Genomic DNA, 24,253 nt, shown 5'->3' with positions numbered 1-24,253 from the left:
AGCAACCACAATATTACTTTAGTACTTTCATATTAGCATAAAACCAAAATTTAAAATCTTACACTCTTGAGATTATTTTAATCATAACAAGTGGATATTGGTACACTAAAAAAACAATAGCTAAGTTGTTCACAGTTGATCTTCATACAATGTTGCTCTTACTGTGTACAATGTTCTCCTGGTTCCACTTACTTCACTTTCCATCAGTTCATGGGAGTCATTCTAGGGATTTCAAAAGTCATCTTGCTCATCATTTCTTATAATACATTGGCATTGGTTAGGTAGTTATAAAGCAATAGTCAATGAACTTACCATTTAGTCCAAAGACCTCAAATTCTTATACTCAAAAAAACAATGAAGTATGTTGGAAAAAATTAAACAAACTATAACACAAAAAAAAATACGTAGCCAGGATACAACTCATGATACAAAATTGGGTAAAGTAATTATAAATTAGAGGAACATTTAGAAGCTTTCATAGTTGGGAGATGGAAGAGGTAGGTTTCATGGTCCTCTATTCATCAAATGAAAAGAATTGGGCAGTGAATTAGGAGGGATTTAGCTAGGTGGTTCAGTGGATAGAGAGTCAGGTCTGGAGATGAGTGGTTCTGGATTCAAATGTGGCTTCAGACACTTTCTAGCTATGTGACCCTGGGAAAGTTATTTTACCCCCATAACCAGTCTTCTGCCTTAGAACTTATTCTAAGAGAGAAGGGTAAGGGTTTGCAAATAAGAAAAGAAAAGAATGCTGATTAATTATATCGACCTGTATATATGAAACAAAAATTTTTTATATAATCTATAATCTCAGAATTGGTTCTAAGTATTGGTTCCAAGATAGATGAGAAGTAAAGACTAGGCAAGTGGGGTTAAGTGATTTGCCCAAAGTCACACAGCAAGGAAGAGTCTGAGGCCAGATTTGAACCCTGGTCCTCTGGATTCTAGGCCCTGCTATCCACTGAGCTCCTCACTGCCCCTCATTGCCTATATGTTTAAGATAATTTATATAGCATTGAGATCCATTGTTCCTTCAGTGTTGTAATTCACTGGTAAATCCATCTCATCCTGGGATTTTTTCATAGGGAGTTCATTTGTGGTTACTTCAAAGTATTTTTCTAAGATCGAGTTATTTAAGTATTCTACTTTTAATTCTGTCAATCTGAGCAATTTATATTTTTGTAAGTATTCATCCACATCACTTACATTTCAGTTTTGCTGGCACATCATTGGTCAAAATAAGTCCTCAGAATTTCTTTAATTTCAACTTCACTAATAACTCATTCATCCTTTTCTTTTTTGCTCTTGCTCCTTCTGTTTTCTTCTTTCTTTAATCAAATTAACCAATGGTTTATATATTTTATTGTTTTTATTTTAAAAAGCAGAACCTAGTTTTATTTAATTCTTTCTTTTTACTTTTGGTTTTATTAAACTCTCTTTTGATTTCCAGGATTTCCATGTTAGTGTTTAAATGGAGATTTCCTGATCTTTCCACGAAAATGAAGTCCGCTGTATCCACAGACAGCCTTAGATAGGCTAAGATGCCCTAGGCCACACTAGGAGTCAACTGTTACTCTCTGAAACTTCTTAGAATAAGGAGTCCTTTCTGTCCTGGTAGTACCACACAAGGACACAAGGAGACTTATACAAGAGAGGAAGATCTGAGGCAAGGGATGATTGAGCCAGCCTGATTTGCATCTGATCACAGGGGGGCAAAATGTTGGAGCCCTGCCTCACCCATGAAGGGATTGGGTTGGATGGGAGCCTGTTTAAGGTTCTCAGCACTGCTGCAGAGTCAGTTCAGGAATCCTGCTCAGTTCAGTTCTTCAAGGCATCCCAAATCATTCTTGCAGCAGAAATGAGCAGAGAGTCAAGTCCATCAAAACTGTATCCTGGGGGGCAGCTGGGTAGCTCAGTGGAGTGAGAGTCAGGCCTAGAGACAGGAGGTCCTAGGTTCAAACCTGGCCTCAGCCACTTCCCAGCTGTGTGACCCTGGGCAAGTCACTTGACCCCCATTGCCCACCCTTGCCAATCTTCCACCTATGAGACAATACACCGAAGTACAAGGGTTTAAAAAAAAACTGTATCCTGTTTGGCCTGTGGAGTCAAGGAAAACCACTGGAGCTGTTTCCTTGAGCTACAACTTGCTGGCAGCTCTCCTCCATCTTTCTTTGAATTTTTCTCCAGTCCACCCCCTCCCTGTTCCCTTTGCTGCCTCTCCATGCTTTCCTTCTCTGTCTTCCTAGATCTTATCTCTTTTATTTTGGAGCTACAAAAGTCTAGTTCTAGCACCTCTTCCCCTAAAAATGGAGAAAAGTAAAACTGTTTCCTAGAGAAAAATGCTGAAAAGGAAGAGGAGGGAATAACCTAAAAAAAAAAGAACGATGAGATCCGGGGCAGTAAATACTGTGAAACACAAGCTTGGGGAAGGGAGGGAGACCAGGGCCCTAGAGAAGGTGAAGGAATAGAGGAATAGTCTTGATTTCTCTCTCACATTTTGGGAGGCAGATTAGGAAAAAGGAGCGTCAGAGGCAGCCCAATGCTACTCTCCAATCTTTCCGATTAAAAAAATAGTAGAGTTCCCAATCAGAGTCACTGCTACCAGAATTCCAATCATAATTCCAGCCCTTTCTGAAAAAGAAGGCATGACCTCCTCTTAAGAGTTGATCTGGGGGGGGGGGGGGGGCAGCTGGACAGCTCAGTGGATTGAGAACCAGGCCTAGAGAGAGGAATTTCTGGGTTCAAATCTGGCTTCAGACACTTCCTAGCTGTTTGACCCTGAGCTACTCACTTAACCCCCATTGCCTAGCCCTTCTGCCTTGGAACCAATACATAGTATTGATTATAATGCAAAAGGTAAGGGTTTTTTTTTAAAGGGGTTGATCTTTGATGGAGACAAGAAAAAAAGGGAGCCTGAATGTTGCTGGTAGGAGAAAAGAGATTGGAAACATCAAGAAATAGTCCCTCTCTAATCACTACAACCCATTGGGCATCCATTGGCAGGGGCATTGAGCCATTGTAACTTTACCAGCCTTTGGAGACAAGTCGCCCCCCCCCCACTCAAGTCTTCTCTATTTGGGGCTAAGCAAATCTAGTGCCTTCAATTGGTTCTTCAATTAAATATGTGTGTGCTCATATCTCTTCACTACTCGTGACTCCCAATTGCCTACAGAGTATCCTTCAGTGTTCTTAGTTTAACCCTTTACAAAATGGCAGCAGGCCTTTCAGATACTTCTGGCTATGCATTGTCTGCTCAGTCAGCATAGATCTACGTTTGGCACTCAGAGATACACATCATATTTTTCCCTCCTCTGAACCTTTGTTCAGGCTATTTCTTCAATGAAATAGAATGTTCTTCCTTCTCCCCTTTCACATGTCGAACTCATCCCCATCCTTTATAACATAACTCCTATGATAGTTCTTCCATGCAACATGGCCTGATTTCCAACCACCTTTCAACTAGAATAGATTTCACCCCTCAGCTCCCATATTACCTTGCTTTGCCGCCATAATTTCCATAGGATTATCATGTAATATTGTGTATCAATTCTCTGTGTTGTGATCTGTTACTTCTACTAGATTGTAGGGTCCCTGAAACACAGGATGGAGTCATAGTTAAATCGTGTATTTCCCTCAGTGTCTAGCACAGTGCTCTATACTTGGTGGGTCCCTAAAGGTATTTAGAATAATAAATGAGCTTGTATTGTACATGACATTTTCCAGTCCATCTTTCCATGAGGGGGAACAAACCACTAATAGCCCAAACTCAAACACTTCTATTACAGACATGTGGGTATGGGCTCTGACATCACAGGGACTGGGATGTCTCCTGTTTCAATAGGTGTGCTAAGGAAGAAGGACAGCAGGAAACACTGGGGATGAAGTCCTGTGTTCTAGACTATTCCCTCCTCCAGACAGGCCTTAGAACATGCCCAATTTAGTGACTAGAGTGATGATGGGAGTAGGGGAGAAACATTCATTATGTACCTGCCACATGATAGGTGCTACATAAACACTATTATTATTATTATTATCATTATTATTTATATTTCTTGATGATGATGATGGCAAAGCACTATGTAAAACACTTTACAAAAATTATCTTATATGATAGTCTCAATAATCCTGGAAGTTGGGACTATTATTCTTCCCATTATAGAATTCAGGAAACTGCAGCAAATAGGGTTAAATGACTTGCCCAAGATCACACAAATGAGTACATGTCTAAAGCCAGATTGAATTCAAGGGTCCACGACCAGTGACTTCTCTATTCATCTTGGCTCTCAGCTGCCTCTCACCAGTCATCTCATTCAATCCCAGGCATCAATAACGTGGGGTCAGTGAACTTCTTTTTTAAAACTATGTGTTGAACATGAGCTGATGGGGATATTATTGGGGATGTAGACACTAAATGATAACTCTAGTCCAACTATCAATAATATGGAATGAGGTCTTACTCAATGATACATGTAAAACCCAGTGGAATTGTGCGTCAGCTATGGGGGGTTGAGGGGTTTGGGGGAGAGGGAAAGAACATGAAACATGTAACTGTGGGAAAATATTCAAAATTAAAATTTAAAATTTAAAAAAAACTATGTGTTGAAATGGTGATTAGTGGCACAGATTAGATACACAATACACAGGAGTAAATGACTTTAACAATATAGTGTTTGCTAAGAGGTCTATTTGACAAAATAAATGCAGGGAAAACTAGAAAGTAATATGGCAGGAATTAGGTATAGATCAATATCTCGTAACCTATACTGTGATGATGAACCTTTTAGAGACCAAGTGCATAAACTGTAATCCTCATGCCACATCTGAGCCCCCATCCTTACCCCAGACGGGAGAGAAGAAGTGCTCCCACTGGGCTGCTGGGCAGAGGGGCAGGTGATGAGAGAAATGTCCTCAGGCACATGTGGAGAGAGGGAAGGGAGCTGCCTCCTCCAGTATGTGTGCTATAGGTTCACCACCACAGCCCTAAACTAAGATAAGGCCAAAATAGATATATGACTTAGACATAAAGGGTGATACCATAAGCAAATTAAGGAAGCACAGACTAGATTACTTATCATATCTATGGAAAAGGGGAGAATTTATGACCAAACAAGAGATAGAAAACATTACAATGTGGAAAGTGAATAATTTTGACTATATTAAATTAAAAAGATTTTGTACAAACAAAACCAATATAACCAAAATTAGAAGGGAAACAACAAACTGGGGGAAATTTATATACCAAATTTTTCTGATAAAGGACTCATTTCTCAAATATATAGAGAATTAAATCAAATTTATAAGAATATCTATGACACATATAAAACCCAGTGGAACTGCTTGTTGGCTATGAGAGGGGGGTGGGAGGAGAAGAGGGAAAGAACATGAATCATGTAACCATGGAAAAATATTCTAAACCAATTAATTAAATGAAATTTTTCAAATAAAAAAATTTATAACAAGAAACATTCCCCAATCAACAAATAGTCAAAGGAGATGAACAATTTTCAGCTAAATCAAAGCCATCAATAATCATATGAAAAAATGTTCTAAATCCCTTTTGATTAGAGAAAATCAAATGAAAACAATTCTGAGGTACCACTGCACACCTATCAGATTGGCCAATATGCCAGTAAATGAAAGTGATAAATGTTGGAGGTGATGTGGCAAAATTGAAACACTAATGCATTGCTGGTGGAGTTGTTAACTGATCCAATCATTCTGGAGGGCAATTTGCAACTATGCTCAAAGGGCTCCAAGACTATGCATAATTTTTGAACCTGTAATCCTACTACTAGAGATTAAAAAGAGTGGAAGGAGGACCTAGTTCTACAAAAATATTTATAGGAGTTCTTTTTGTGGTGGCAAAGAATTGAAACTATGGGGATGTCTATCAATTGGGAAATAGCTGAGCAAATTGTAGTATGTAGTACATATGGAATACTATTATTATAAGAAATGATAAACAGGATGATTTCAGAAAAAGCTGGAAAGATCTGCAGGAATTGATGCAGAGGAAAATGAGCAAAAGCAGGAAAACACTGTACACAGTAACTGTAATATTTTAAGGTGATCATCTGTGAAAGACTTAGCTGCTCTCAGCAATACAATGATCTCTGGGGCAATTCTGAAGGACTTAGGATAAAAAATGTTATCCAGCACCAGAGAAAGAACTCTTGGAGTCCCAATGCAGATCAAAGCATATGATTTTTCACTTTAGTTTATCTGTGTTTTCATTTGGGGGTTTTGGTTTTATATGAGTATTCTCCTACAACAATGACCAATATAGAAGTATGTTTTGCCTAAATACATATATAACCCACATCAAATTGCTTACCATCTCCAGGAGTGGGGAGGGGAAGGAGGGAGGGATACAATTTGGATCTTATAAGTTCAGAAAACATATGATGAAAATTGTTATCATGTGCAATTGGGAAAAGAAAAATATTTTTAAAAGAAAAAGAAACTATTGGCATGAGTTACAGGGTCCCTTAGACACCCCAAAATTCCGGAGAAATTCCAGATCAAAGAGTACATGTGGAATTCCCTATTCTTGCATCCCTGCAGTTTTGGCTAAAGAAAGCAACTGAAGGAACTCTATGATAAGGGATTCTTTGAGAGATGCATTTCCCCAGCTAACTGAGAAACTCGGATATGAACTTTCTGTTTGCATCTCAGACATCAATTCATTCCCTGAGCCATGCAATTCATCCTCCTTTGTGGTCAGGGACACCTCTGCTTTTCACCTCACACCTGTATATCACCACCACTACCTCCACCTCTGTTTCTGGTCACATAATTCAGGTATAAAAATCCTGAATGATTTCTCTTCTATGAGGCAGACCTTTACCCGCACCAGTCTCCCAGTCATTCAACTTGTATTCAACTTAATGAATTTCTCTGTTTTTAAAGTTATCCATGGGAGCCTGTCATTCTTGAGGGAGCACCCTTCCTGGCCAGGGGTTCATCTCAAGCTCCCCCACAATATTTTGTCACTTTGTCATGCACAGTCACCTTGTCTTTTTTTTGTGTAAGGAAATAATCATGTTTGTTGACATCAAGTCCTATGAGGTCAAGTTTAATCATTTAATAATAAGTTTAATAACAAAAGATTTTAAAATAAATATACAAGAATGTTGATAACTTTATTTGAATAGAATTGGTTCCCTTTGAAGTCCTAGGGATTTTCTTTTCTTCATTTAAAAGCCTCTTTCTGAGAAGGAGTCTGTTCACCAGCTATCCCTTTAATGGTAGCCTGTTTCTATAGCACTTCAAATTTTACACAGCTCCTTCCTAACAATGGTTTCAGGAAGTAGTCTGTTTGCATATTACTCATACTCTAGGTCTTATATCAGCTTCATATGCTGACGCTGGGCCCTTCTTAACCTCAGTTTCCCTATCTGTAAAATGAAGGAGCTAGACTAGCTTGCTTCTTGGGCCCTTTCATCTCGACATATGTGATACTTGACAGGGTCCCCAGATCCCACTTCACAAAGCAGAAAATGGAGGCCCAAAGACAGAGACATGGTTGCTCAGACTGGAAGTGACTTTTCCTATACCAAGACCTGAGCTCTTTCCATCTCTCCCAAATGATCCTTGTAGGTTCATCTCAGATCAGATGACATGCTCATGTCCTTTACTGGTTTCTGTCCAAAAGAAGAGAAAAAGAATTTCTATGTACAAAAATACGTCTAACAGTTCTTTTTGTGGTGACCAAAGAAGTGGAAACTGAGGAAGTTCCAATGAAATGGGAAATGGCTGTACAAATTATGGCATGTAAACATAATGGAAGAGTTTTGTGTAATTAGAGCTATGACTGAGGAATGCTGGGAAGACTTGTCTGAACTGATGTAGAGTGAAGTGTGCAGAAGAAAGTGAAGGAAGCAATAATATTATAAAATGAACAACATTGAAAGACTTAAGAGCCCTGATTAATACAATGATCACCCAAGATTCCAGATAACTCATGATAAAAAAGGCACTTGTTTCCTAAATAAGAGGTGAGGGAATCAAGGCACAGAGTGAGACACACATTTTTACATGGCCAGGGATGAAATCTGTTTTACATAACTACGTGTAATTGTTAAAAAGGGTTGTGGATCTTTTTTAATTTTGTAAAAGAAAGAAGCAAGTGAGTGAAAATAAGAGCTTGTTATTTGAATAAAAAGAATTCTTTAAATAAAAAGAAAAGATGGCTATTGATATTTGTAGCATGAAGACAGTTTCTTTAAGAAAAAAATGATAACAACCTATTACACCTGGGAAGAGAAGAGGTCAGGAAGAAGGGACCCGAGGTAGGGTCTGGTCCTATTTCAAGGGACTCACAAGAGTGGCATGGCCTGGGGGGAGAGGGGATGGGAATGCTCAAGCCCCTGAGCCAAGCCCAGAGAGCCTCTTCTTTCTTTCTCCACTACCCCCTTCAATAATTCCTCTGTTAAACAGCTAGCTCAGCAGCCACCTCAGTGCTGGAGGAAAAGAAGGAAAAGAGGGACGCCCCTCCTCCATTTCCCTGACCAGGTGCTTACCTATTTGAGGTAGGAGGGGTCTGGGTCACAGCCCACTTGTCCCCTTTCCTTGCTCCTCCCAAAAACTGAACCTACAAGGAAGAGATGCTTTTCCATGCTTAAAGAGAGTGAACAAGGAAAGAATTGAGGAGTAAATATTCTGGAATATGAACTCAAAACTATATTTGAACATATATATCATGATGATCCTCTTTTGATCTTCCTATAAATAGTACCTCAAACCATTTTGTGGGAGGAATGTGTATATGAGGGCATGGGGAGACCATGCTAGTTTGGATTTCTCTCTTTCTCTCTTTCTCTCTCTCTTTATCAGTTATTTCAAATAAAATTGTTTCTAGAAGACTGGAGGCTAAAATTCTAGCACAATATTAATATTTTCCTTCAGTAGGAGAATTTTACTTTACAACAATGTAAGTTTAAAGGTAGAAGGGATGAGACAGCAAGCATTTCTTAAATGGACAAGTGTGTACACTGTGCTTGCCTCTGGAAGAGACACAAAGATTGGATAAAAATCTCAGTTCCTGCCCTCGAGAAGCTTAAATTCACAAAGGGAATCAGATGCCAATGAAACTGCAATACACAGAGAAGGATAATATCCTTCCAGAGTTACAAAAGGAAGTCCCAGGGAGAAAGTCAGTCAATTAGTCAATAAAGAAATGTTTAATAAATGAATGAATGTAGAATCATTTTAAATGCCTACTATGTGCAAAGCACTGTTCTAAACACTGGAGGGACAAATAAAGAACATCATTAAAGGAACTCACGTTCTTATGGGAGAAGACAAGACATCTAGACATATAGGAAGTGTGTTTCTTAGTATACAGGCATGCCCATGTAATGTGTATAAATACCTGTATTCTATGTATATTGAATATTCCTATTCATATAAACGCCAGCTCCAAGTTCCATGTGCAAAAAGCTCTCAGCTAGATGCTGAAAAGGAAAAGTTTCTTTAAGCCTCTGTTCTCAAGGAGCTTTTAACAGAATTAGGGGATAGGATTTATACAAGATTAACAAGAAAGGAAGACAAAGTGTCTGAAGGCACCAGGAAAGGATCCCCTTGAAGACTGCACCAGAGCAGGTGCCTGATGGAAGCCTGGGATTCTAGAAGGACCAGAGCTGAGGAGCTGACATTGGGGTCCATTCATGCTGAGGCAGGCAGATGACACAATGGAATGTTGGGTAAGCAGGACAGCTCCAAGGTAGAGATGGGGGAACAGTTGGACTGAAAGGGAAAATGCTTGAGGAGAAGGACTATGGAGCCACTTTAGAAAGGGAGGCTGCAGCCAGATTGGGGAGAACTTCCAGAAAGGGCTGAGAGGGGTGTGATTTATCCTAAAGACAGTAAGGAAGCGCTGAAGATATTTCAGTATTGGGGGGACTCTGTCAGATCAGTGTTTGAGGAATATCCCTATGGCAGCAGGATGGAGGGAAGAGAGAGGAGAGAGCGAGGCAAGGAGACCAAGTAGGAGGCAGGAAGGATTAGAAGACAACTGTAATAGTCCAGGCAAGAGATGATGAGAGCCTGAATGTAAGAGAGGCAGGATGAGTACAGAGAAGGGTCTGGATTTGAAAAGCATTGTGGGAATTCGAGCTGACAAAAATTTAGATGCTGAAGGAATATGGATGTCAAAGGAGGGGAAGAGTCAAGGACTACACCAAGGCCCCGAAATTGGGTGAGTGGGTGGCTGATGGTGCTTTCACCAGAAATGGGCAAGTTTGGAAGAGAAAAAATGAGGAAGTCATTACTGATAGGGAAACAAGACATCTTAATGTGTTTGGTGTCCTGGACCCCTTTGCTTGTCAGTCTCAAGAAGCCTATAGACCCCTTCCCAAGATAATATTTATTGTGTGTGAAAAGACATTAAATAAAAAATATAGAATTAAGAAGGAAACCAATTGAATAGAAAATAATTTATAGAGGCAGCTAAGTAGCACAATGGGTAGAGTGCCAGGCCTGGAGTCAGGAGGACCTGGATTCAAATCTCACTTCAGAAACTTCCTAGCTATGTGACCCTGGACAAGTCATTTAACCCCCATTGCCTAGCCCTTGTCACTCTTATGTCTTAGAACTGATACTAAATTAGAAGGTAAGGGTTTAAAAAAAAACAGATTAAGAATATCTGTAATAGGTTTCCTAAAGGGGAGACTATTTGATTTAGACTCTACAGATGAATGAGAATTCAACTGGTAAAGAGGGAATTAAGAAGGTATTCCAGGAATAGGAAACAGTCTAAACAAAGCCTAGAGGCTATAGGATCCAGTGGTGTTTTCTAGAAGGGTGTAAAGGATGTAGAAGGGCAGATGACAATAACCCACCTTACTGTGGCTTACAGTGCTTGGAGGAGTGCAGGGGAAAATGAGGCAGGAAAGATCAGCTGGTGACAGATTGCAGGGAAGCCTTGAATATCACGCCTTGAATGGGTAGAATTTTTTTTGATGAGACAGCATGACCCCCAATAACTCAATATCCAGACTTGGAATTCAAAAGAGTTGGGTTCAAAACTCTCCTAAAACATTTAGTAGCTGGGTAATTCTGGAAAAATGAGTTGACCTCTCTGGGCCCCAATTTCCTCATCTTAAAATGGGAATTTGAGAATCAATTCAGTGAGAGGTAACATTGTTTGCAAACCTTCAGACCCCTGGAAATATTGATGGTTATTACTTCAAGGGCAAAGGCAAGGCTCTGCAGATTTTAGCAGATGATCTCAAAGGTCACTTTAGCACAACGCTCTGATCTCACTGATGAGGAAACTGAGGCACAGGGAGATCAAACAACGTGTCTGAAGGCATAAAGGAAGTAAATTCCATAACCAGGATGCTAGATCAGGTCTCTGCTCTCAAAGATCCATACCCAGGACCAAGTCTCCCTGTCCTCCCTCAAAAAGGCCCTTTGGGTGGTCTATTTTACTGGGACAGCTGGAGAATTCCTTTTCCAAAACTGATTTTTGGAGGACTGAATTGTGCCAAGGGAGCCAGGCCTGTGTGCCCCCTGATGCCATATCAGAAACCCCAAACAGCATCTGGCATATGTGCATACAGACTACTACTACCAGGGGGCAGCACAGACTCACAAAGGACTAGAGAGAACTAGGATTACAGCATGGAAGGAACTAATCCCTGAAAGAGTTTGGTCCTGTTTCGGGTCCAAGGGCTCCCTTGGGGAAGGTGGGTTCTTAGAGTCTCTCCCAGGATGTCTACCAGCAAGGACAACCGAGACAAGGAAAGAGCAGAGTCCCATCTAAGGGTCTGGAGCAAATCCCTACCTGGATGGTAAAGACTTGGCCCCCATGGTGCCTGTTAGTCCCACGAGGCAATGACCCATCTTGGTTGGGATAGATGTCCCTGGGGCTCAGTTCTTCACTAGGATAGCCTGATGGTCTGAACTGGATGGGGTTCCTCAGTCTGCAGCAGAACCCCAAAACAAATCAAACTCTGGTGGGTGGTGACAGCAACCAGCTTCTCCCCATCTCCAAGGTGATCCGTGGCTCCAAGAATCAGTCTCCCTGTGGTCTCTCCCTATGTCCTCCAGGTGGAGCCAGCAGGACACAAATGGCTCTACTTGGATCCTATCAATCTGATGCCTCCTAGCCAGAGGGAGGAAGATGCTCCTTGGGAAGGTGCACCCACACCACACCTCTCTAAGAAGCCTCTCAGAACAGCTGACACAAAGGGGGGTCTAAGGGCACCTGAGCCTCCCCAGCAATGGGCCCAGCCATGGGAAATGGACCTCGGCTTCCTGTAGAGATCAGGGAATACACAGGGAGCCAGGCTAAGCTTCACAGATCAGAACAAAGAGTAAAGAGGGGGCTCACCACAAAGTTACCCGCAATAGTGCTGCAACACATGACCCCAAAGGCTCCAGACCCAAAGATCCTGCCAACTGAGAATCCCTGTAGAAGCCTTCTCTATGGACGGAGCAGGGAGTTGTGCCCTCTCCTTGAGTACACACTTCAAGAGTCCCATAGCTGAACCTGGGCTATACCTGAGGCAGAGGAGGGCAGAGCACTGCCTTTGGGGTCAGAAGATCTACCTTGGAATCCCTCACTTTGTGTCCCCCCTGTGTGACCCTGGCCGGGTCCCCTCTCTTTGATCCTCTTTCTTCCTCTGCCAAAACAGATGGTTGCACCAGATCACGTCTAAGGTCACCAAATCCAGGGATCTCAGGATTTCATCTTCCCTTCGGGGGGCAGAGATGTCCCTCTATCTGCACCAGACCCAGAATTCCTCGTCCTGCCATCTACACCTCACTGGTCTCCAGCCTTGCTCCTGTGCCCTGCACCTTGGCCGCTTCATTCACACTTGCTCGCTGGGTGGGCAGCCAATGGTCACTTGACCACTCTGAGTGTTGGGTTCCTCCTTTTCCTGGAAGATGCTGGCTGGCCTGGCAGACTCAGGGCTGGCTGGAGGCAGAAGATCTTCATTTCTTATTAGATTTTTCCTCTTTTGGTCCTCTGTCCAGGGTCTGGCTTAATGCCTGTGGAATCCGTTGAGCTGGTGCCTCCCTCTTCCTCTTCGCCTCCCACCATCCTTGGAGGCCCAGCTAAGGTCCCACCTTTGGCCTAAGCCTTTCCTTCTCTCCCTCAAGGCTGCTGCCTTCCCTCTGCCATTGTCTCTAGGTTATCCTCCCCTGAGCTCCTTGTACAGAGCAGGCTCCCTGCGGGCTCCTTCCTTAGATGGGGAGCTCCTGGAGAGCAGGGAAGCTCCCTCTCCTTGTGGCCTCGCCCTTAGTGGGCCCTTACAAGGGGGTTTGTTGGCTGACAAAGCGAATCAAAGGCTCCAGAGTTCAGAGACCTTCCCGACTCTCCCAATTTCAGACCAAGCCCCATCCCTGGCTCTCTGGGGTGGCCCTAAAGCCTGGCCCTGAGGCCTCCCTCCTCCCCAAGGGGACGGACTGCTTACCCTGCTTTACTGTGCTAAACGTGTGACAAGGATTGTCCCCTTTGCTCCTCACAACCACCTGGGAGGCAGATCCTGTTATTATCATTCCCATCTTACAGTGGAAGAAACCGAGGCAGAGAGAGTTTAAGTGGGGCAGCTCGGGAGCTCCCTGGAGAGAGGACCAGGCCTGGAGAGTCAGGAAGACTCACTTCCAGAGTTCAAAGGGGACCTCAGACACTTCCCAGCCGTGGGACCCTGAGCAAGTCACTTCACCCAGTTTGCCTCAGTTTCCTCATCTATAAAATGAGCTGGAGAAGGACACAGCAAAGCACTCCAGTATCTTTGCCCAGAAAACCCAACATGGAGGCAGGGACAGACAGACATAACTGAAGGACAGAGACATGAAGTGCTGCCCAAGGTCACAAAGGCTAGATTTGAACTCACAACTTCCAGGCTCCAGCCTCAGCCCCCCATCCACTAAGCCCCAGCAGGAGGGGTTGGGGAGGGAGAAAGTGGGGGGCAGGAAGAGGAAGGTGCCCTCTGCCTGCTTTAGTCTTCCTCCTTCCCTGCTCCCACTCTCCACTCCCTTCGGACCCCCAGAAGCCACAGTGAATGGCTGAGCAAAGGTCAGGGCACTGTGGCCTGGCCTGAGAGGGGAGGGCAGGGAGGCTCAGCAGTGGGGGTCCTAGAAGCCCCCCACAGGGTCCAAGCACATGGCCTCTGCCCCTGCTCTCTGTGCTCTTTCTGGGGTGCAAACAGTCAATCCTCTGGGAGGGAAAGAGGGGAGGAGGCAGCCCAAGAGGACTGTGGGTAATCCTGAGTGACTAGGCTCCCCCTGGGCACAAAAGCACTCCATGGACAGTGGGAGGGGCTCCCCGGGAGAGGCAGAAGGAGGAGGGGAGGGGAGGGAGGGCAAAGTCAGAGGCTGAGTTCCTACCCTGCGGGGCCCCTGTGATCCTGGCAGAGAGAAGAGCTCCAGCCCCGAAGAGAAAGATCCCAGGCCTGTGGAGCAGGGCAAGCAGCCGCCACAGAGACAGAGCCAGGCTCTGGGGCAGCCACACAGCCTGCAGCCTGGAGACCAGCAGGGACAGCTCCAGGGAGAGCCCCTCAGAGGAGACGCCTTGCTGTGGGGGAGAGCAGAGATTCCCGGGAAGGAGAGAGGTGGTGACACTCGGTGGGCAGCACAGACCAATGGAGAGGCCCTCAGAAGCCTCCCAGAGTCGGGGCAGCACCTGGAAGGGGCTCCTGATCATCACAGGTGAGGCGCCTGCTGTGCTGGGGCCCAGAGGAGGAGGGGGAGCCTGGGAGCTTCTGGACCACTTAGAGACAAAGGGAGCCACACGAGGACCAGCAGGGAGGCCAGTCCCAGGAGACGCTCTCTGCAGATGTGGCCAGGGAGGAGGCAGAGGCAGGGGCAGAGCAGAAAGTAGGAGTCCTGGAGGAGCCTTTCCCCAGAGCCAGGTAAACTCTGAAGAGGCCAAGGCTGGGTTTTACCTAGAGAAGACAGTTCTATTTCCTAGCTGTGTGAGCCTGGACAGGTCACTTTCCTCTCTTAGCTAATGTTTGCTTAGAGCATCACCTTCCTCCTAGCCAGGCTGGGGATCAAAACTTTGGGCCTTCAAATGCCCCCAGAGCTTAGTGGGAAATGCCCTGCCTGGGCTGGAGTCAGAAGACCCTGGGTGCAAGGCTGCCTTTCTAATTTGCTGTTTAATGCCCGTTCCGTCTGTTATTTGTTTGCACCTCAATTCTTATTCTGTGAATTGGTCGAATTTGATTCATGGATCTGGAAGGTCCTGTCCAGCTCTGAGTCCTGATTCCCCTCTTTGGACGCACCAGTTTAGGGATTCGTTTCTCCCTTCAGTATCACCCACCCCACTGGCAGGGCTTTTCTGAATCAGGTCCTCGGAGGGAGCCTAAAAGGGGTCCCAGGCCGCCATCGGAGACCTCTGCGGAGGCTGGGCCAGACAGATGGACGTGTGGGCACAGGAATCCCCAGACAGACTCTGGGGCAGGCTTGGCAGCCCCCCCTGAGCCTGGGAGACGCTGCTGACTTCTGCCTCCTTCCTCCCTTCAGCCTCCATCCTCAGCTGCTGGATCCAGCCAGTGTTTGCTCAAGATATAACTATTGTACCAAACCAGCCCTTTGGGAGAGAAGGCAGCAGCATCATGCTGGAGCTCCAGGGGTACACAAGCAAACCTATTTGGTATATTTGGTACAAAAAGCCAACAAAGGACACTCCCCTGGATTCGGACGGCCATAAAATCGCTCTGTACCACTATAGAGGAGTCACACAGACACCAGACAATATCCGGCAGCGGCTGCTCCACAATGGCTCCATTATCATCCCAGACCTCATCCTTGATGATGGTGGTTACTACATGGTAAAGACCCTCAGCGATGAGTATAAGTGGAAAGAAGCAGGAATCCATGTGATTGTGTATGGTAAGTGCTGCCCTGGCCAGGGGCCCTGCAGTTGCTCTAACAGCCTCTCTCTGTCCGGTTCCTCCTCACATCCTTAGCCAGGGAGCGGGAAGAAGCCCCAGCATGACCCTCTCCCACAGGAAGGAGCCTGAGGAGCTGAGACTCCCCGAACTCAGGGCTTCCTGCTTAGCAGCCACAGAGAGCCCAGGAGAGCTCAGAGGGCCCTGGCTGCAGAGGTAGCTGCTTTCTTCCTCCCGCCTCCCCCAGGGCACACTGGGAAACTTGGGTGAGGCCCCGAGGGCTCCCCTTGGGACTGAGGCCAACAACCCGTTCCCCAAGTTCACCTGCACCCAGACCTCTAAACGTCCAGGAGGCCGGGGCAGCCCGGTGGGGCAGGGACAGTCCCAGACGCCCCATGGCCTGCCCTGCCGGGCTCAGAGGGCAGCTCCAGACCACCTACTCCACAAGAGCCAGAGGACTGGCTGCTTTGGGGCCTGGGACCCCCTAGAGGCCAGTTGCCAGCCGGAGGCTCCCAGTGCTGTGAGAGGGACCCCAGAGGGAGAACACGTGTATTCCCTCCCTTTTCTGGAGGAAAGGCCAAGCCAGGGGCCCGGGCTTCTCTGAAGGGACAGACTGGGCAGAGGGTCACAGCTCCCACGGAGGGCTCAGCTGGAGGAAGAGACAAATGCCATGCAATGCGGGGAGCAAAGAGGTCAGGTAGGGCTCCAGAGGGGCAGCTTTTCTCCTTCGGAAAGCTGGCCACACTAGCTAACATTTCTGCAGTGCCTGAAGGTAGACAAAGTGCCCTCTGAAGCAGATTTCATTTGATTCTCACAAAGACTCTATGCTTTAGGTGCCATTTTTTATCATGGAGGAAAAGGAGACCCAAAGGGATTAGGGGACTTGGCCAGAGGCCCAGACCCAGGAAAGAGCTGAGACAGAATTCGAATTCAAGCCTTCCTGACCTCCAAGTCCAACATTCCAGCCATGCATCACCAAATTCCTCCCCCCATTGAGGATTACCTCAGGAGACAGTGATGGCCCCAGCACTGGGAATCTTTAAGCAGAGACTAGCTGGCCATTGACCCAGAATGCTCCAGTGGGGGTCTCTAGCCAGCTCTAGGTTGGACAAAGTGACCTCTGAGGCCCAGAAGAAAAGACTCCCAGAGGCCCCAGGGTGAGACTTGCAGCCCTGAAGGGGGCGGCATGGTCTGCAGGGCTCAGTGGGCTGGTGACAGACTGTCTGGTAAATCCAGGGCTTTCTTCCATGGTTCACCCATGGGAATTGTCCTGGGTCCCTTCTGTGGTAGGAGCCAGTGTTTGGGGAGGGCCCTGCTGCTCATCCCCAGCTGGGTTCTGTCATTGCCCTCCTGAGCAGAGGAGATTGGGGGAGGAAGGACCTAGGAACAAGCACCTGGGGATCCCCAAGCACTTATTAGGTGCCCAATACATGCCAGGCCCTGGGTGGGTACTGCAGATAAAGGAAATGCCAGGATCTTTAGCCTCGAGGAGCCTATGCTCTGCTGGGGAAACATGGAAGGAGTCAAAGGAGAACAGGGATTAGCCCTAGACTAATGACACCCTGGGGAGAGGGAATCCCCCCTGGAGGCAACACCCTCCCCCTGCAGGGCTGGCGGGTCCTCAGCTCCTGATCTCACAGAGTTCTCTTGGCTACTGAAGGGGAAGCAGCTTGCCCAGGACTAACTAAGCAGCTGCTAAGTGTCTGAGACAGAACTCACACCCAGTGTTCTTGGCTCCAAGGCAGGCTAGTCCAATACAAGGTATTTAGGCAGGAAGGGCCCTACAGGGTGATGACATCAGGAAAGGCTTCCTGGAGGAGGTGCTGTTTGAGGGGCATCTTGAAAGAAGACAGGAGTCCTATGAAAGGGGAGCTGAGGACAGAGGGAAGCCCAGGCTGGTGGGGAGGGATGGCTCCCCTTCTCAGCATAGGACCCTCTGTAGCAGCTGGAACCTGGGAAGGAAGCTCAATGCACTGGATCCTTTGAAGAGACTGGGAAGAAAGAGGCCCAAAGAGGCTCAGTGATAGGAGTTGAGACCATGAAGTTGGGGCAGGGGGAGGCCAAGGCTACCTCAGTTTCCCTGCAGAATCTTCTCAGGCCTGGAGGCAGCCCAGGATTGGCCCCTTCACCAGAGAGATGAGGAGCTGGGCTCTCTCAGCACTTCTAGCTTCAGCTGCAGGGGTAGAGCAAAGTAAAGAAAAGAGCTGCAGCCCTGGGATGAGGAAGTCTGGACTCATTCCAGCTCCAGGATTTACTGTGTGACTTCAGGCAAGTCACTGCAGCTCTCTTACTCTCCAGGGCCTCATCTGGAAAATGGGGACACTAATCCCTGCATCACTTGACCCTTAGGCTGTCCTGAAGAAAGACCCTTCCAGTGGGAGAGATACTAAAATCCTTATTACTCCCTGGATGCTCCATTAGCTCCTACTCAATCCAATTCAGCAAATGAATGGGGCAGCTGGGTAGCCCAGTGCATACAGTGATGGGCCTGGACAAAGTGTGCTAAGATAATTTGAGGAGGGCCAAGTCAATCAGGAAGGGCAGGGGGCATGAGGAAAGGCTTCTTGGAGGAGGTGGAAAGTGAGCTGAGCCTGGCAGGAAGAGGGTTTCTGCCTGGACCCTCCAGTACAAATGCCTGGAGGGGGGGATGCTGGCAGGTCAAGAAAGAAGGAAGAGACTCTCTAGACTCGCTCTGGCAGGCATGACTTGAACTGAATCACTTTGCAATGCAAGCCCCAAGTGCTAGAACATTGGGCATCTACAGACGGGTGGTGTCCCCAGTGGCCATGAGGAGGCTGTGGTGGCCCGACTCATCCAGACTAGGATTAGAGAAAAGACTCGGGAGAAACCGGCTTCCCCCAACTTTTTGCAGTGATGCTGGGAGGCCAGAATGGCTTATCAGGTGTTGCTTCTGGCTGTTTCTTGGCTTTCTGGACTTTGTTTCTGGGCTGCTTTGCTGACTCCCTCAAAGAGCACTAGATCTGGGGACTGATGGGATTCCCCGGCTTCTCCTGCTGTTCTCGGCTTCGAACAGCTCCTGATCCATGCGTAGTTGGCTCCCTGCTCTGGTCTCCTCCCTTCTTGTCGGCCCTCCATTGTGATCCCTTCCTGTAGTCTGGGTATCTTGTTGGCAACATTCACGGCTCTGAGTCGAGAGCTCAGGGACAGTATCTGTGATGAGTGAGCTCCCAGGGAAATCTTCCCGCCATCTTCTCTTCCTCCTCTTCTCCAACTTGGTGCTTCTTTTTGCCTGGCATTTTGGTCAGTGAAAGCACCAAGAGTGGGAAGGAGCCTCAGAGACCTTCCAGAAAGCCCTGAGTTACAGGGGGCCTGACTGTGCTTTCTGCCTTGATCTTTCTAGGATTTCTTCTTTAAAAAATAGACATTTCTCTCATTTGATCATATGCAATTGTGGCTTTAAAAGGCATGTTATAGAGTGAACAACCAAGGAATTCAGCACAGGAAGTCTGGAGATCAAGTCCTGTCTCTAACACCAGATCCATAGCATTGGGCTAGTCACTTCAGGTCTGAACTTGGAGCAACTTTCTGAGAGGGGACAGAGAGCCATCTTGGAGTCAGGGGCCCCGAGTTCAAAGCCTGCTCTGCTTTGTTGTCTGATCACAGAGACGTCACAAGCCTAGGCCTTGGCTGTCTCCTATGACAAGGCCTTAGGCTACATGAAGACTTCTTAGATTTGGGGGATCCAGAAATGGGAATGGGGAAACATAGCTTTCTTTTCACCAACTTCTGGTTTTCTCTGGAATCCTTTGTGTTTCATTTTGTGAATTTAAAAACCATGATTCAGAGAAGGCTTTGTCCATGGCCACTGGCTGCCCAAGTGGTCCACGAGACCAAAAAGGTGAAGAGCCAGCAGTCTAGATGATCTCTGAGGTCCCTGACAGCTCTGAGCCTGTTACCCTCTGATCCTAGGAACCATGACCTGGAGGTGACAGGGCCATGTCCCAGAGGCAGATGGACATATACTTTGGTCAGAGACTATGACATGGGTGAGGAGTGGTCTTCCTTATGGGAAGCCGTAAGCGGTAGGATGGCTCAAGGGGGGTGGAGAGGCTTTTGAACATCAGTGAAAAGACTCAGACTTTGACTGAGATGGGAGATAACAGTGAGACCCTTAAGGTCTTTGAGGAGTAGAATGGCCAGATCTATCTATTCACAATTCTGAATGTTTTCACAAGGGTATGATGGGAAGTTTGGAGAGGTACAAAGGACCTGGCCACGCAGTGATGATGGAATACTTGATTTAGCCTGGAAAACCACCTTAGATATCCTCATTTTACAGATGAGGAAATTCAGACCTAGAGAAAGAAAGAAACTTGGCCAAGATCGCATACGTAGGAAGTGACAGAGCCAAAATTTGAACCCAGGGTCTTCTGACTCCATATCTGGGGCTCTTTCCAATGTTTCCCAGAATGTGTAATGGGTGGTGTCTTCTTTAGAGATGACCTGGTTCTTGCTCCACTCTCTCTGATCCATTCTCCATAACTCCTTCCATCCTTACTCAGGGCACCAGAGCATTACCCCAAGGTCTTGTCATCACTCTCTCTTCTTCCAATCAAAGGCACATAAGAGGGACCCACCTTCTTACTAAAAATGTAATGGCTCACATATATACAATACCTGAGGTCTTATAAAGAGCTTTTATAGATGATCACATTTAATCCAACAACACTATGAGTGAAAGATTATTATTCCAATTTTACATATGAGAAAACTGAGACAAAGATAGGGATTTGCTAGTAAGTCACACAGCCAGTAACATTCTGAGATAGAATTTGAACTCAGGTCTTTCTCATTCTAAGTTACTATGTCACCATGCCATGCCAGGCATTGGATCCACTGGGGTTGCCAAAGCACCTTCCAAAAAGTCCTACCATGACCTTCTTGCCCAGGAGCAGGCTCACTGTTCCTCCATATTCTCCCCCACTTAAAAAGATGGCTAGCTGACCTCAGATTTGTCACCTTCCTGACCAAGTCCCACTTGGCTTTACTGGATACAAGTAAGAGGCTCACTCTTCCTCACCTTAAAATTCCCAACAGGACCCAGGGAGGGAGTGCAGGCTCTACCAAAATAACAAGAAGAAAGGTCAACAAAGCTGAAATATTTCTAATGTATTCAATTCCACTTTGGAAATGAATCCTAAGACAACTGGCCAAGGATGACCCAAGAAGGAAGTCTGGCGAAGCTACTGAATGTACCCAGAGATTGTTCTGGAACACACACATCTCTCAATGGCAAGGCCTTGACCTGCCAACTAGAGATAAGGAAAGGGCTCTCCTTGGGCAATGAAGGCTCAGGGAAAATGAGTCCCCATTGGCTTAGCTTCCTAGAATAAGTCCATATCTGAGCTTGAAGAAGATCATCTTCAACATTTTCATTCTCATTTTGTAGGGCAGGAAACTCCTAAGGAAAGGGGAGCATCCAAATCTGGGACTTCCAGAATCTTCTGTAAATGTGTATGAACTGCCTCCTGGGGGCAAAACAGTCCTTGGCATGAGAGATGTTATTGTGAGTTCAAAATCTCTAGACTTGAACCAGATCTCTCCTGACTCCCAGTCTGAGGCTCTTCCTTTTGTACCCTACTACTAACTGATCTATTCCCACTCTCTGCCTTTCTTTTACTTCCCCTCTTCAGAGTTAATGTAATGTTTCTCTTTCTGAGCACAATCTCCCTGTGGCCTGACCCTAGTTCATCCTCTCCAACCTCCACCAATATCCTCAACAAGGTGTGGAGATAAGCAACCCTGGCTTCTTGGAGTCCAGGCCAAGCAAACATAAACTCTCGGTGGTCCTGCCAAGCTAAAAAGGCCTCAAATCCAAGCACAAGTGCTCAATGAAGGGGTCTGTCACTGCTGGACCAGCTTGCCTCTGCCCAGAACAATTAAGCACCCGGGGCTTCGGCTCCATGTGAATGTCTTTGTCAGCCATAGAAACTGAAGATGAACTTTTCCTAAGGCCTGGAGAAGTTGTGATCTGCACCAGAGAAAGGGCTGTCCTTGCCATTGAAATCACAGCTTCTTGGTCTCTGGTCTCCAGCCTTGCCAAGGTCTTAGAGAGGCTACTTCCAAACCAGTTATTTGGTTATAAGGTAAGAAAAAGAACCAACACAGTCATTTTCTGTCTATTTTCTATACAGGGCCACTATCCCCACCTAACATCAGCAGCTCCAACATGGCCCCAATGGAGAACAAGGACAATGTCTCATTGACATGCCAGGCTGAGGGTCAAACTGACACATACCGGTGGTTCATAAATGAAAGTGCCCCAGCCAGTGACAGGATACAGCTGTCCCCAGATAACAGGACACTCAGTATACACAATGTCACAAGGGAAGACGAAGGACCCTATGTGTGTGAAATCGAGAACCCAATTAGTCGCAATAGGAGTGATCCATTCAGAGTGAATGTTACCTGTGAGTAAATTTGTTCTTCCTATATGGTGCATAATTATAGCCTGGTGGTGTGTTCCCAGAGGTCAGCCTAATTCAGTCACTTCTTTGACTGCTAAAGATCTAGGCTCTGAGGTTCCCATCCCCCTTAAACTTCAGGGAGCCCAGAATGGCCTTGTCATGCTTTCTGGTGGAGGGTGGCCAGTCATGGTGCTGAACTGGAGAAGCCCTAAGATCCTCCAAGTTCAGATCCAGACTCATAAAGTCGAGGAAAAGCTGTGACTTTCCCAGCTCAAAGGAGGATCAAGGAGACACAGTGGTCCCTGGTGATGGGTTACAGAATAGGAGATGCCCCTTCTTTCTGCCATAATCTCAATATGGAATCCTTCTCTTTCCTCCAGATGGCCCAGATTCCCCCATGATTGACCCTACAGATGATCATTACTCTATAGGGGAAAATATTACTTTGAACTGTTCTGCTGAATCTAACCCACCTGCCCAATTCACTTGGGTTCACAATGGACAAACCTTGAGCAACTCAGCCACACTCTCTCTTACTAATGTGTCACTGAATGACACTGGAACCTATACCTGTCATGCATCTAACCCATACACTGGCTTGACTAGCTCCAAAGACAAGACTCTTATGATCTATGGTGAGTAGCTGGATTGGGCCCCCAACTTTGTGTTGGGCTCTCTCCTTCCCTGGCATGAGAGAAACAGAGTTAAGTGACATTCTGCCCTCCTGGTCCCATGGCACAATGTGTTGTGGTAGAAGGAGCCCTGAGCTCAGAATCATGAAACTTGGGTGGAATCATTCCTTTCCTGTCTACTATCTGTGTAGTAAGTGTGTCTGCTCCTTTCCCAGCCTCAGTTTCTTCATCTGGAAAAAGGGATAATCTTTTGCTCTGTATATAATAGGATTCTATGTGGAAAAACTCCTTTTTACATGTTGGGTACAAAAAGCATTTGAATTATCGTCGACATCATTGTTCTTGATATTGGATGGTTCTCTTCTGTCCCAGCCACATAGAACCTTCTTTGTCTCCCAACTTCTAGCACTGCAGCTTCAATGACTGCCCCGTACTCTCTCCCATGGTCTTTCCTTCAGTCCATTTCACTTGGTGCTGTGGCCCCACAGGGTGTTTCTAGTCTTGGTTGGAGTATAACCTATGGTCATACAATGGGACTCGCCCTGATCCCCTTTTCCAGGGAAATTCTGGAGATCGAAAGAATTTCAACTTTTTCTCCTTTCACACACAGAGATTCACCATTGCACCTATATTTTCCTGTTTGTAGCATAAAATGTCACATGAAAGCATGGCTGCTATGAAACCTGGTTCTTATCCATGTAAATGGAAGATTGGTTTTAGCATCCAGTGGCTGGGTCCACAGTATGATCCCTGCTGCCCAATTAATTCACTGGTCTGGCTCTCCTATGTACAGATGACAGACCCTGCACAGCCCTAATCACACTAGTGTGCACCAGGACCAGAGAGAGATCATCTCTGGCCTTAATTTCCTTTCATTTCATAGAGCTTTATTGTTACAAACCTTAGGGGTATCCCAACTTCCTGTCCCTGACTCTGGGGACTTTCTGAATTTAGAGCAAGGGGAAGAGATAGAATTGTGAAGTGGGGAAGTGACCTTGGGAAAGTCAGACTCCAACTGTATATACCTTAGAGGAGGGATGATTTTTTGTTGGCCTAAATCTGTACTTAAAGATCCCTAAATGACACATTTTAATTTAGCATTTACATTATGTGTGTTACTGTATTTTCTTTTGTTAACAATTTCCCAATTACCTTTTCCCCTGGTTCACAATGCACCTGGGAGTATTGCAGGCTATATATTTCACACCTGTGGTCTAACTGATCTTTTTCTTAAATTTTTCCAATTAACCAAAATCTATTTTCTGTCCCCCTTATCACCCATCCCACTAATGAAAAAGAAAATCCTTGTGACAAGCATGAAAAATCAAGGAAATCTAATTCTCATACTCAA

At 45.9% G+C, this 24,253-nt stretch overlaps 1 protein-coding gene across 1 annotated transcript in view; it reads left to right on the top strand.

Moving 5' to 3' along the window:
- CEACAM1 (CEA cell adhesion molecule 1) overlaps positions 1-24,253 on the top strand; it is a 95,931-nt gene that overhangs the window by 56,965 nt on the left and 14,713 nt on the right. Inside the window, exons 2-5 of the mRNA XM_044668523.1 lie at positions 14,365-14,658; positions 15,475-15,843; positions 21,998-22,273; positions 22,651-22,905. Coding sequence (XP_044524458.1) covers positions 14,365-14,658; positions 15,475-15,843; positions 21,998-22,273; positions 22,651-22,905 — 1,194 coding nt within the window. The remainder of the gene's footprint in view (positions 1-14,364; positions 14,659-15,474; positions 15,844-21,997; positions 22,274-22,650; positions 22,906-24,253) is intronic.

Source organism: Gracilinanus agilis, chromosome 3 (genome assembly GCF_016433145.1).
Source record: "Gracilinanus agilis isolate LMUSP501 chromosome 3, AgileGrace, whole genome shotgun sequence".
Lineage (NCBI taxonomy): Eukaryota > Metazoa > Chordata > Mammalia > Didelphimorphia > Didelphidae > Gracilinanus > Gracilinanus agilis.
This window is presented reverse-complemented; position numbering and strand designations above follow the sequence as displayed.